This window comes from Melospiza melodia, chromosome 8 (assembly GCF_035770615.1).
Source record: "Melospiza melodia melodia isolate bMelMel2 chromosome 8, bMelMel2.pri, whole genome shotgun sequence".
In the NCBI taxonomy this organism is placed as follows: domain Eukaryota; kingdom Metazoa; phylum Chordata; class Aves; order Passeriformes; family Passerellidae; genus Melospiza; species Melospiza melodia.
The window spans coordinates 25,928,043-25,942,688 of NC_086201.1; the positions used below are offsets into that span (position 1 = coordinate 25,928,043).

General features: G+C 45.7%; 1 protein-coding gene and 1 long non-coding RNA gene across 2 annotated transcripts in view; both read left to right on the forward strand.

Annotated features, from left to right (window-relative positions):
- Window positions 1–1,378: 1,378 nt before the first annotated feature.
- On the forward strand, window positions 1,379–6,310 carry LOC134421422 (uncharacterized). Its single transcript, XR_010028593.1, has 3 exons — window positions 1,379–2,115; window positions 4,397–4,481; window positions 5,715–6,310. It is a non-coding gene; the product is annotated as an uncharacterized LOC134421422 (long non-coding RNA).
- A 1,001-nt stretch (window positions 6,311–7,311) lies between these two features.
- Window positions 7,312–14,646, forward strand: part of CCNYL1 (cyclin Y like 1) — a 34,118-nt gene continuing 26,783 nt past the window's right edge. The window contains exon 1 of the mRNA XM_063162362.1: window positions 7,312–7,555. Within this exon, the coding sequence (XP_063018432.1) occupies window positions 7,312–7,555 (244 nt within the window). The remainder of the gene's footprint in view (window positions 7,556–14,646) is intronic.

The window sequence follows — 14,646 nt, forward strand, 5'->3', positions numbered from 1 at the left end:
CATGATGGGAAAATACTGCATCCCTCACACAGTCTCTGGTTACCAAGGCAAAGGCAGATATAAATAGAAACAATCTGATTTTTTTTAAACTCTATGTAGAAACCTGTGTTGTTGATAACCCTGTGACAGCAACGCTTTATTCCAAATGGTTCTGTTCTGCATTTGTGTGGAAACTTCTGGCTTAATCCTTTCCTCCCGAAATAAACAGCAGCTACTTCTGGTTGTCATTCCACTGAAATATGAAAATTGTCTTGGAAGTAAAGTTTGGGAAAATATCTGTTTTGCTAAGAGCTTTCAACAACCAAGTGAACAAGAGCTAGCACAAAGCATGAAGGAGAACCCAGAAAAGAAAGCAGTCTTTCTCTTTCTTCTATGTATCACTGTAAGGAGCCATTCAAATGACTAGCACTGAAATGGTTTAACAAGTTTTACATTTTCATCTTCACCAGTAGAAGAATCTTCCAGATTCTCCACATCAGTAAAATAGATGGGGTGGTGAATCACTTGCTGTTAAATACAAAGGGAATAAAGCAGAGATTAATTTGGTTGATGACAGCTTGCGGTTGCAGAATCGAGACAGCTTCAGCTTGAAGTGATTTGGACCATCTTTGAAACTGATGGGGTGAATTAAAAATGAAAACTTTTTTTTTCTGCAGAAACTGGTGGGTTATCAGTAGACCTTAGAACCTGATGCTTCTGCAAGTTCCTTGCAAAAAAAGTGAAATCTTGAAATAAATGTACAATCCAATCTAGCATTTCATTTCCTTTACACACAGAATTACATTAAACAGTGGAAGTAATGATCAAAAATATGAAGATGTGTCATTTCATAAGTGCTTGAGCTGAAACACAGGAAGTTTCTGGAACCTCTGAAGAGGGAATTGTTCCTATCAGTAATAGTACATTTATGCCTTCAACCTTGCCTCTTGATAAACTGCCATATATAATCACCACGTTTATTTAAATGTCTTGTTGCAGAAGGATCACTTAGCTTTTATTAGAATTATGTGAGTGAGCTCTCGAAGGCCTTGCAGGTCTGAAAGCAGACATTGTTCTGAAGTTTCAGTTAAGGAACAAAAAGCAAACTGAGAAAGCTCTTCTTCACAACTAACCACTGGATTTCCAATTGCACTTCATTTGCTGGAAACCTCCCCCCACTTTCAGATGTTCACAGACCTACAGCCTTACCCACATCTCCAGCTGCTGAACCTCCAGGCCACAAGATGCCAGTGCTGGGTCTTGGGAGGGGAGAGGGGAGAGTCCATAACCATGGAGCAAGACTGACACGTGAGCAGACATGGGAAAGGCTGCTCCAGCAGCACTCCAGGGGCACAGGGCTGTGGTGGGGAAATGGAACAGACATGGAGCAGGGAAAATGCTTCCTTTTGTGGAGTCTGAGAATGGATCTAGAAGCTTAACATTAGGTGGAGAAATTTATAATATATTCTATAGGTGCAGTGTTTTGCAATTTGAGATGAAATTATAGTGCAAGCAATGCACTGTATTAATTTAAAACTAGTTAACAATTAATTTTAAACAATTTTAAAACAATTATACGAACACACAGACAACAGCTATAGCATTCATATAGATGCAAAAGCATTTCCCTCAGTGCAGCTGTTACCCTTTTAAAAGAAGGAAGAATCCAAGCATATGAAAGATGTGGGGGATTTAGTGTCATTTCTAATGGTATTGTCAGTGTTTCTCTTCTTGAGTCCTTAGAAAGAAAATCCATCAAACGATAAAGAAGATGGAAGAGTTGAGTCTAAACAATTTCAGGTACCTTAAAACTAACAAGGAGGGTCCCTTAGCACCGCTGTCCAGGCTTTGGTGGCCCAGAGTTGGAATTAGAACTGCAGAATGTTACCCTAAATAAGCTTGCTGCAGGACTTACACAAGCACAGTTAGACTTTTCTGAGAAAAGCTATTCATGTTAAAGTTTGTGTTAAAATACTGAAAAGCATTTTCCTTTTCCACAGAAGAAATCTGTCTCCCTGACCTGCAGCAACAGCTATTTCTAATACTTGATAAATCAGAGTGGTGGTTCTGCCAGCCCAAAGTACAGCTTTGCAGGCCTCCGTCTTGCCTCCAGCTCATCTCAAATTTTCTTCTCAGGTACTAAGCCTCCATTACCATGAACTTAGTCTTTGGTAACTGTCAAGCTGGTTTTATTTTACCTGAAGACAAAACAAAGGCAGGAGCAGAAGAGAGAAGCTAAGATAAAGACAGGTTTACTCCCACATGCCTGTGCTGTTGGTATCCCTGCAGCGATCCAGATGCTCGCATGCCAGCCAAGCAGCTTCTGCATTGCCTGTAATGACATCTTAGATTGCAGCAAAGGCAAAAGGAGGGATTTAATCAATGACAGCAGCACTGCAGTCTGTCCTTATGCTATCAAACACAGCTCCCCATCCCTGGTTTGCTTGTATTCACTGCAAGCCAAGGTAGTACAGGAGATTTAATAGTGCATGAAACATTAGGGCTACTAAAAATCCACCTTGGGTGTTCTGAATAACCTCCCTGGTTACTTTTTTCCCCCAAACATTGGAATATTCTATTTCCCTAACTACTGTTTTGCTCAGGGATTTTTCCCTTAAATGGCTGTAGTCTTAGGTTACTTGTCAGCTTCAAAAGACATCACATGTGCAACATTTTTGTCCTGTCAGCTGGTAGTGGTTTTCAAAACAGGATGCCTATTTTTCCCCTGATTATTTCCAAGTGAGACACAGAAGTCTGAGCTTTTGTTTTCAGTTGGTTATACAGGTTCAACCTGGTGATTCATTCTTCCTGCAGTTACATTTCCAGGAAAAGACAAAGCCCTGGCTCTTCTCCAAGTTATCCAAGTAAGATCAGAAAGCTCTCCTTCCCCAGCTGTGACACTTTCTAAGAAGGGAGAAATTGAACAAAACCCATCCCAGAGTTGGTGTCATCACCCTGCAGACAGGCAAGGAGGTGCGTGACCTTGGAAAGGCATGTGCAGTACCAAGTCAGGGTGAAGATAACAACAGAGTTTACTGGATTTAAGATTCTCGGCCCTGTGAAGCACAACCAAGTGTGTGCAACGAGCCATTCTCCATTTCTGGGACTGATGGTGACTGTGAAGCTGGATAGTTTACAGGAAATTCTGCAATTTCATTTCAAGCCTTTTAGAAGACTTTCATCTTCTTGTAGCAGTTGGTGTGGACAAGAACATATGCTTGGAGTTGGGAATTTTTCAATAGTTATTACTCATAAAGAAGCTGGTAACTTTGGCTTCAGACATCTCCTCTTAGGGATACTGCTGCTTGCAGATGAAGGGTAGCCTGGTTTTGCATAATGAGGCAAAGGACAACTGCTTGTGTGGTTGTGAATGCAAGTGCTGAGATTTCAGAGAGGGACTTAAAAACCTGCACCAATCTGCCTACAAGGAACCATTGCAAGAAATGTAAAGACTTGTCTGAGAAGTGCAAGCAGACAGCAGCTCCCATGTACTCAGCAAATGGGCCAAGTAAAGAGACAGAATTACCTCCCCCTGCAAGTCTACAAGCCAAAACACAGCTGGTAGCACTAATATTAATCGTGTCAAGCCTGGTAGTGTTCATTTATTATGCATCCTGCAAATAATTATACATATAGTTAAGTTTATAGCTCAGAAGCTGCATTTAGTGGTTGGCAGGGTGTGCTCCTCACTTGGAGTAGTTGGCAGGGTATTGCTCCTCTAACCTCATTAGACTAACATGAGGAGCAAGTCTGGTCCTTTGTATATTCAGAATAAACCACAGGTCTTTCTAATCTCTGCATATTAGTAGCAGAGGTCACTACTGCTTTGGCTGCCATCACAATCTGATTTAGGGTTTGTTTCAAGGTGCTGTCTGGCCTTCCTTAAAGGCTGTGTGGAGCTCTCCTGAAGTTTGCAGCAACTTCCTGAGAGGGCTTAAATTAGGATTCATTTCTCACATTTTTGAAAGTTACTTTCCTTTCCTTTTTGTGAAAATTGAAGCACAGGAGGGTTGCTGCCCAGTGGGTGCCCTGCTCAGAGACAAGGGGTGGTAATTGAGAGTCCCATGGCACACACATCTCTTTCTGGGGCAGGAGGAAAAGAGGTTGAATCCAAACAGTCCATAGTAAGCTATTTTCAGCTCAGGCATTCAGTATTGACACGATCCGCCATCCAAAATGCCTGCTTATGCAAAATGTGGATCTGCCCATTGAACATCAAAGTAACTGATTTTTTTTAATAATGGAAACTGTCTGATGATTCACTGGGGTAAATCAAGCAAAACAGTAGAAAGATGAGACAGAAAATAGGAAGAGAACCAGGACCAGTATCAAGTCATGATAAAGGGTATTCAGTGTATTGCTATAGCAGTAAGTCAATAGAATGTTAAGTAAAAGATAATGTGTTTCATTTCTGCAGGGCATTGTTCAGACTACACCTATTACCAGGATCACCTGGTTCTGCAGAAAATACATACAGCAACAGGTTTTGTCATATTATCCTGGTAAGTCAGATCTGAATTAAGACTTTAAGAGTTACTTTGCCAAAATGGAGCAGGAAATGAATATTCCTCATCACTGCAGCTAAATGAAAACATGCACAGATATGGAAAATTACTCTTTACTGGTGTACTGAGGTATGTGGAAGCGGAAGCTTAACTTCTGGAATGACAAGGAGGTGGAACAGTTTGCTGTTTCTGTGACATCCAGGGATTAAATTCAGCTTCCTCTTCTTAAGACCTACATGAATAAGTCCTCACAGGGAAACAGACTACTGATTTCTTTCCTCCCTCTGCAGGTTTGTATAAATCCTGATACTCCACAACAGCAGTAGCGCAGGGGAAGAGCAGCCTTCGTCTCTCCCCCTTTGCAGAATTACACACTGAGAACAAGTATGAAACCCACAGGAAACTTCAGCCTCTGTGAGGCAGAGGAACCAAAACCTTCACACCCAAGTAGCAGTGAGGCACATCACACACTCTGGCCACTCTTGAGTTCCCAGCATTTTTCACCTATAGGCACAAGTACGTGGGGTTTTGGCTCCTGGCCCCAAAGGCTGGGTCCTGGTGCTCAGCTGCCCAGTGAGCCACTCCTGCTCACTTCCTCACCCTTGAACAAGGATTTTCCACTGCCCAAACCGCAGCTTTGGCAAAGGATTTCCTCGAGGCTGCTCCAAAGCTGAGGGTCAGCAGAGGTCCCAGCTTGCTGCTGGGATGCCCTGAGGCACTTGCTCAGCTGCAGCGCCCTTTGCTGAAGCCAGGCAGCCCCAGAGCCCACGGCTGCAGCAGCAGACAGACTGGCTTTAGGCACGGACCCTGGGCATGGCTGCTGTCCTGCTGAGGTGAGCAGGTTTGCCTGTGCCTCTTAGCACTGCTCTGCATGGAGCAGCTCACCTCCAGCGGCATGGAGCCCCTGGAAGGGGCCCAGCAGTGCAGCAGGAGTGCAGCTTGCTCAGCCTCTCCAGAAAATAGTGAGCCAGGTGCAAAGAGTGAGGGAAGGTATTGCTCTTCTCGTGCAAGAGGAAATTGTGCCAGTTTTCATATTAAAGAGTGCAGATGCAAGCCAACTCTTATTCTTGCTTGAGAATTAATTACTTCAATAAGTTACAGCAACCCTCTAGCTTCTTCTTTTTCCCACCATGCTCACAAAAAATCAGTGAGTGCAATGCCAGAGGGAAGAAAATACCAATCTCTCAATGGCTATTTTGCATTAAAACCCTTTTTCTCTCCCTGGCCCAGGTCGGTCTCCTGTTCCACCCTGGCCCTTCCTAGAACTGGGAGCAGGACTGGCTGGCCTGCAGCTTTCCAAGCAGAGTGCAGAGGCTGCAGAAGGACTTCAGTTGGCCTGAAGTGGTTCAGGAAGAGCTGAAAGCAAATCTTCCCCAAGGCCCTGGTGTAATCCACAGCAAGGTCAGATTCCTCTGGAGTAACAAGGCTTTGCAAACTGTCAGTAGCATGCAGACAGGCTTAGCTAACACAGTTTAGAGAAATTGCTGGTAAGTGAAAAGGTATCATTCATCAGTCTGAGGGAATAATCCTCATATAAGACTATAAATCATTTGGTCTGTCATTTTATTGTGCCTGGGATTAAGTTGTACAAATTCTGGAAACACAGCATCTCTGACTTCCTCTCTTCAACGAAACTACACATGGTTTGCCCAAAAACTCCCGTGTTTGTCATCATATGGGAGAGCCAACATGGGGATTTTTCCTACAAAATGGAGTAAAACCCTGAGCCTGCTTATCTTTGGAATAACTGCCAGCATGATAGCAGAGTTTTGTAATACTTTTGTGTGTTCCTAAGTCTTCTGCAGAGCCATTCTTCTTATCGGGGGCCAGAGTTAAATTTTTGTAGCGATAGTGGGTTGTTTCATTGCAGAACAACGCATGTTTGCCTTTATCAGGGCCTCTGACTGCTGTGGGTATCTCGCCCTCTAATCCATCTTCCCTGGAGTGTATTTGAACATTCCAGTCCTCTGAGGAGCTCTCAGGTAGCTGAAACTCAGCAAGCGAATCCGCAGCTGCTGGGGACTTTGAGTGCTCCCTGGGGATGCGGGCGGCCCCGTGCAGTGTGGCATTCCCGGACGGATACGGCGCACGGCAGGAGCGGCTGCCCCGGCCCGGGAGCCCTTCAGCCCCTTAGAGGGAGGGGAGAGGCCGGCCACGGGCTGCTGCAGCTCGCGGGCCTGCGCCGGGGCTGCTGCCGGGGCAGCGCGGGCGCTGTGGCTCGTGCTCCTGCGAGTGGCTGTCCCCGGGCTGTCCCCCTCGCTGTCCCCGGGCTGTCCCCCTCGCTGTCCCCTCGCTGTCCCCCATTCCCGCACGGCCGTTCCCGGCGCGCCCGCGGCACGTGCACGCCGGGCCAACGCGAGCCCCCCGGGGGCGGGACCGAGCGCGCGGCGCCGAGCGGGCGTGGCCACGGGGGCGCGTCTGAGGCCTCGCGGCCGGCGGTGCGTGCGCGCGTGCGCGTGGGGAAGGCGCGGGGAGGGGAGGGCGGAGACGCGGGCCGGGGGAGGGCGCGGCGGCGGCCGCGTGACGAGCCCCGCGCCCATTGGCGGAGCGGCCGTCACGCGGCGCCGCGGCGGGAGGCGATTGGGTGGCGGCGGGGCGGGGCCCGGGCTCCCTCCGGCGGGCGCTCGCGCGAGGCCTGTGCTCGCCGCGTGCAGGAGGCGGCGGGGCGGTCGCGCGGCCGTGGGGGCGGGCGGGGCCGCGCGCGGCCGGGGCGGGGGCGGAGGCGCTGAGCCCGCCCCGCGCTCCGACCCGCCCTGCGCCCGCCTCCCCTCCCCCGGCCCAGCCCGGAGCCGCGCAGCCGGGGCCCGGCGGGGGAGCTCCGAGCTCCATGGGCAACACCGTCACCTGCTGCGTATCCCCGGACGCCAGCCCCAAGCTCAGCCGGGCTCGCGGCGGCGGCGGCGGGGCAGCGCCGGGGCCCGATCGCTGGGCGGACGCGTACCAGGCGGCGGCAGCGGGCGGCGGCGGCGGCGGCGGCTCGGGGTCGGCGGAGGCCGAGTCGGGGGACTCGGATCCCGGCGGCGGCGGCGGCCCCCACCTCCAGCACATCAGCGACCGGGAGTTCCCGGATGGTGAGCGGCGGGCGGGCGAGGAGCGCCGGGCACCGCATCCCTGTGCCCTCGGTGCCCCCGCTCCGCCCGGGCGGGCACCCGGGGGGCACCGGCGGCCCGAGGCGCGGCCCCTTTGTCCGGCGGCGGGGGCAGCGCGGTCCCGCCGGCCCCGCGGGGCTCGGCCCGCTCCGCGCCCCAGCCAAAGTTCCCCGCGGCTGTCACGGCGCCGGCACTGCCCCGGCGGGTCCGGCTGCGGGCCGGGACCTCCGCCCGCGGGACGAGCCTGGGGCCGCTCGGCGAGTCCCCGCCCGGGCCGGGAGCGCCTCCCCTGCCGGGTAGCGCCCGGCCCTGCCCGGATCCCGCAGAGGGGGTCGGGGAGCAAGAGGAGAACGTGGCAGAGCCCCCGGGTGCTCCTGGCTGAGGCGGAGAAGTCTTGCTGCTCCTTTCTCCCTAACTATGGATTCGTGACTCGGCCGTAGTGTTCGGGCAGATGGCAAAAGCTGCTGCATTTCCAGTCTCTGTTGAACAGGAGGAAGGAAGAGGGTGTGTGGGGAGTAAGGGAATTAAGAATTACAAAGATTGTGTGCATATGACATCACCGTGCTGGACGTGAGTAATTTATACTCTGGCTGTGCGGGGTTGTAACTGTGGACTCATGACACCGGCGCTCCTTGTCGCGTAGCTCTCGGTGTTCCCAGTTTGCTTTCCTTGGACTCATGGGAAGGTACGTGTGTGCTGCTCGGATGGCTCGCAGTGACACCCGGAGCGCTGGTGCCTCGCAGAGCCGCTCTGTGGGCATCTCCAGCGGGGCCGCGCTGCCCGAGGGGCTCCCCACGCGTGTAACAGGTTCGGGGTGCTCCTGCTGCCGCCGCAGCCGCGCGGTGCAGTCTAGCACCTCATGATATTCAAAACTTAGTTTAATTAACAAACATCTTGCTCGTCCTCTTTGCAATTATAACCACACCTATGCGAAAAAGATTCGCTTGGACAAAGATAGTCTGCCTGACATCTTTAATGTACAGTGCGTACAATAACAATAATCACTGTAATCCGTGCTCTTCTTGAACTTAAAAAACATTTTGCTATCAAGACTCGTTGCAGAAGAGTGTGAGGAGACCTTCAGAAATGGAGTTATTCAACTTGCAGGGTTCTGCACAGCACCATATGGTGCAGCTGTTCCAGAAATGAGATGGAACAGTCAGCCCCTTGGAGCTCCTCTGAGACAGCTGTGCAGTAGTAGAAATTATGTTTGCTGCCTAGGAGAAATAAACCTTCATTTTTGCAGGAAGATTATTACAGAACTCTCTCAACTCATTAGGGGAGGAGGAGCTAAACTCTCTCAAGATTCTAATAAGCCAAGCAAAAATGGCTAAGCTGAACAAATCTCCTCAGGAATAAGGGTTGTATTTGTTTGAATCTTTAGTACGTGATCATGTCAGCTGTGCTAAGTAACAGATTTAATTGTGAATTCATCCATGTTTCAGGACTGGCCTTGAAGTAGAGATGTATTAATTTTTTTTTAATTTGCAAGCCTGAATAAGAGTGTATTGTCCAAGAATAAAATACTAGCTGTCTATCACAAATTTTACTTTTGTGGCTATAGAAACTTGAGTCTTCAGGCAGGAGATAATCCTAGAATTAGAACTGCATAAACAGTATATGTTTAAGATGATTTTAAAGACTACTTTTACAGTGGTATGTGGTTCACTGTTGCCGTCCAAAGTTGATCTGCTGCAAGTGATAGATGATATTTGAGGTTTTCTGATTGATACAACTCTTTAGGGGTGCAGAAAATATCAAAGTTTGATACCTTTATTAAAATAAAATTCAGGATGGTCAATTTTAAAGTAAAACTTCTTGTATTGATTTTTGAATGTTACAAAGCACTCCCTGGATAGAGTTGAAGAAGTTAAGTTCAAAATGTAAAGCACTACTTATGAAGTCTGAAATCAAGTGCTATGATCCAGACTTTATGATGAAGTTAGAAGTGAGACAGCTATTTGTTTAATTTAATACCTCCTATGAAAGAATAAATCTGTAATAGACCAGATAGCAATGCTTATTCCTTTTAAACTGTAGGATGTAAAAGCTGTTGGCATACCCAGACCATGCAGACAGCCTGCATGTTTCTGTGCTCTTGACTACTAGAAAGCATTGTTTTCATTTGGGGGATAAAATGTATTTCTGTAGTTGATTATTGCATAAGATCATAGGCCAAGATGCAAACCTAGTCTATAATGGGAGGATGAGAACCTACTGACTGCCCTTGTCTTGAATCCTTTGGCAGGGAGAAAAGAGAAAGCTGCAAGGAAAAAAAGTCAAGATCATTTTGGCTATTTTTGTTCCATGCTGCTCAGTTCTAGTAGTTTCTAAGAAAACAGCTAAATATATCTGAAAGCTAGCATCCCAATGGGATGGAGATGCTTCATTCCTTAAGTTTCTACCTCTGTGTTGTTTGTTGTTCTAAAGTCTGTCTTAAGTACTTTTGCACTTGCTTTGCTAAAATTGAATGTTTTGGTTGTATCAGGAATGCAGAAGTTACCATCTGAGCTTTGGCCTTTTTGTTTTGTGTTGTTTTATAGCTTTGTGTTGCTCTTCCATAGCGAGTGGAATGTCTTCCTCGCAGGTCTGTGCTCTTAGTGAGGATTAATCTGTAGCTTCTCCAGCACTCTGTCCTTAACAGGCACTGCTTTCCAGTCAGCACTGCTTGGATTGTCTGTATCAGATCAGAAGGAAACAAGAAAATTCTCACTTTCTTAAAATGGACAAACTGCAATGTGGTATTTATGTATGACAAAAAAGCACTGGTAGGTGGAATGGAGGTAAAACACACAGTAAAACTGAAAGCCTCATGTTTCAGCAAAGGCTAATTCAAACAGGAAAGGTTTGTCAGATCCTCTACTAAGAGAATTTAAAGCATGACCTTGTATTTTATGGCTCTCAAGATCCTGAGCCATAACCTATTTGGTGCATGCTTTCTCCAAACAAAAAATAAGCCTGTATTTGTGGCTTGATATGCTAAGGCAAGTTGGATTAAGTAAACAGGGAATAAACACAACTTTGAAAACAGAAATTTCTTCCAAATAGTTTCATGCCTACTGCTAATATTAAATATCAAAGTCTACCATGAATCTAAAGCAGCTAGCTGACTTTTCAGCTGAGCATTAAGTGTTCCTTAAATGAACAGTTCAACACAGTTTGCATTGACCAGAAAGGCTTTCCTATCTAGTTTTAGTAATGGTAGCTCTTTCATCTTAGTGTGCCCTTTAGTGGGCTGTGGTGATTGGTATGGTGTTTAGTTTGATTGTTTGGGTTTGTTTGGTTGTTTGGGTTTTCCCCTCCAAATGAGTGTCTGCTGATCTTTATTTCGGGCTTCTTTTTTTTTGTTTTCTTTGAGATTTTTTTCTTGTTATGTAGGGGAAGAGCTTCTTACGGCTGACACTTTCTTGCTAGATTCCTATGTTTAAACATATATCTACTACTTCAAAAATTCTTTGATCCTTGGATAAAACTAGAACGAGACCTTGCTTGGCAGATGTTTCTCACTTGTACTTGAAATCATCTCCCTGCCATGCTGCTGTTCACTGAGTTTGAGCAGAGGTTTGAGTGCCTTGAACCAAGGGGAAGAGTGCTGCCCTGCTGAAGTGGTGGGACAAAGTGACCTGGTACCCTCACCTGAATAGCTGGAGATGGAAAATGACAAGACAGTCATTCTCCATTCCCATTTTCTGGGAAAGGACAGTCAAGGATGAGAGGGAACAGCAGATGGGATCAGGAGAGGAGCTGAGTGGGTTGTGATCATCTCACACAGGTTAGATGGGAAAGCAAATGGAAGAGGACTTTGAAGAGGGGTGTAGTAAGTGAGGTTTACCTGGCTAGTGCCTTGAGTAACTCTTGAAAGCTTCAGGTTGTCTGCATGCTGAAGTTATTAAACAGTGTTGAAGGTGAACAGATATTTGGATATATTGGTTGTCTGTGATCTGGTTGTCTATACCAGGTTGTCTGTAAATCTCCTTGCAGAAGGTCTAAATACTGTTCATTTGTTTCTCTTATATAATTTCATCTTATTTCAGGCATGTGGGTGGAGGTTTTTTCCTGGTTTTTTGTTTTTTTGTTTTTTTTTTTTTTTTAGTTTGGGGTTGGTTTGTTGTTGGGGTTTTTTTTAAATCCTAGTTAAAATGTTAGTTAAGTTAAAACATTTTGGTGCAAAGTATCAGCTTTTTAATGCCAGCAGTTTTGTCGCAGGGAAGACCTAACCATTTTATGTTGGATTTTGTACCTCTCTATTTGAAGATTTGTAGCTGCATAGGTTGACAAATACTGTTGTCTATTTGGACAGACATGAAGCCAGATCTAAAAACCAAATGATGCTCTGGTGCCTTTTCTTGGTATTCCCTCTCCTTTTTTCCTTGTAGTCACCAAGTTTTTCACCTAACTTAGACTCCCTCTTGGTTCCCCATAACTGTCAGTATCCCTTTCCAAAAACTGACTAGGCATTCATTACAGAGGTGTTTGTAGCAGTTGCAGATAGTCCAATACTTCATAATTGCCAAGATCACAGACTTTCTGTAAGCCTGAAACACCTTCCATGTTGTTACCTTACAAAGCTTGATGCCATGGCCTCTAGAAACAATCTGTGAAGTACCTGTAGTGGAAATCACTGAATCACAAAGTCATCAAGGAGCAGCAATGAAATTTATCTATAGAATTGGGAATTTGAAATAAAATAATTCCTTGCTGCAGCATAATATTTGTATTTCTGTTTTTATGCTTGCATGCTGCTGGCAACTAAGGAATCCTCTATCCTTTTTTTCTCTTCAGTAAGTCTTGGAGACTTTTGCAGCAAGCAAGTAAACCTTAGGTTTTTAAGAATAGTTGGTATAGAACACGTGTACATGAAGCTCATGTGGAGGGAGACTGATTTGTGTTTCTGGTGTGTTTTTCAGGCTTTCAGCATAACAGGTATTGAAAGGAAATATATAATCAGAGGGGTTTGATGAGACTTGCAGAGCTAAGGAAACTGAATTCATTTTAATCTGAACTTTTTTCTTTTTCTTTTTTTTTAACTGATTCTGTGTGACTTACCTCTAGCATCCTTATTCTCTGCTGGTTTTCTTTAGGAGATTTGCTGCTTTCCCTCCTACCTGCAGGGTAGATGTTGCAGAACTACAGAAGTTCAGTGGCTAGAAGTATGTGTTCTCTCAAGTGTCATCATTGTGGTGAGGTCATACCAAAAAGCTGACTAACAGGGAATGAACTCTTGCACAGCCAACAAAACACAAAACCCTACTCCTCCCAGATTCATATTGCACATTAAATTACATTTCTAGCCATGCTTCTTCCACATACAGGGAGAAGGAAGAAGTTACTGTGGGAGGCAGGAGGGAAATTCTACCAAACATGAAGAACCCAGACTTTGCATCTGTCTATCCTTGCCAGCAAGCTTATGTTGAGATTTTTAAACCTATCTGGGTTTTTTTTTCATTACATCTGGAGTTTGAATGTGCACTTTTATTTCACTCACTAGAAAAATAATGTTTTCAGAAGAAAACTCTGAATGTTTTGATTACAAGAGATAAGTGAGGATGGTACTGACTTAAAGAAACTTGGTGCTATGTATTTAAATCTGTAGTAAAGCCAGGTGAATAAAATTGAAGATCTTCCTTGGAGGTGATGTGAATATCAGGATTACCTGGACAGCTTACACAAAAATCCCCCTAACAGCCAAGCAGCATTCTACACTGTTTGACGAGCTGTGTCTGCATAGCACAGCTTTGCTTCTGTTTGTGGTTCTGAAAAGATCTCAAATCATTGCAGTAATCAAACATTGTTGATTTTTTTTCCAGTTTAGTGAAAACTAACACTGGCTTGTTATGAAATGTGTCAGTCAGGCTCAGATAATAAACTCCTGAATGCCAGTATATTTCAAAGACTAAAACAAGTTTTTCTGTAAAGCTCTTGGACATGTTTTGTTATGTGGGTAGTTATTTACAGAACAAACTGCAGGTAAGGTCCAGGCTTCATTTGAAGTTTGCAAATGCGAGCAATTGGAAGAGGTGAAAAATGTACCACGTGCCAGTCCTTCAGGTGGCATGTGACACCAGCAAACACTGCAGTGTCCCTTGCTTTGGTCACCTGCAGACACAACCTGAGACTGGAATTTCTGGTACTCACCTGTTCTGCTTTCTGAACCATGGCTTGGAAGCGAGGCAGAGAACATGTGAGAGTGTTATGGGAAGGCTTTCCTTATGCTTGCTGCTGTCAGCATGGATCTAAGAGTCTAAAATTTGGTTGCTCTATAACGTATACCAAAATTTGGTTTGGTATGGTATGGTTTGGTGGTTTGGGGTTGTTGTTGTTTTTGGTTTTTTGTTTGGTTTGGTTTTTTTGGGGGGTTGGTTTTTTGTTTTGGTTTGGTTTTGGGTTTTTTTTTTTGTTGTTTTGGCTTATCAGTTAGAAAATTAGAGCTGTGGACTTTGACTTTAACCTCTGGTGACAGAGAGTTGTGTTATGTGTGAAGGTCGGTGTGGGGAATAAAAAGTGACAGCATAGAACTAATTCTTTCTCTTTGTCCTTTAAATGGTCCTAAATTAAATGCAGTACAGGAACACATCCCTAACAAAACATTAGTTACTTCCACAATCTAGCTTATGAGCTACTATTTTCCTTCTAGTTCAGAGATAAAATCTTAGGGGCATCTTGTTTACCACTGTTTTAACTTGTCCTGCTTTTGCTGTGGAATTTGGGGCACTCCTGATACCCTGCCTTGGCTAAAATCTGTAGAAGTGCCTGTAACCCTGGCAGGTACATCAGGAAATATGTGGAAGCCTCCTGGCTCTGTTTGGTCCCAGAAAGGGAGGGTGGGTGTTGTGTTGTGTTGTGTTGTGTGGAACAGATCTCAGCCGTGTTTCCCCAGCTGGGTCTGTGAACAGGGTGCAATAGGAACATTTTGGGATGCCCTGGGGAGGCTGTACAGACTGGTGTGCATACTCCTGCACTTGGAGAAATGAAAGAACACGTATTAATATGGTATTGATTTTTTTTTTTAGTCCACAGAAATTAACAGATTACTTAAACTCTAGGTAGTCTCCATCCAGTGTTTAATATTTATC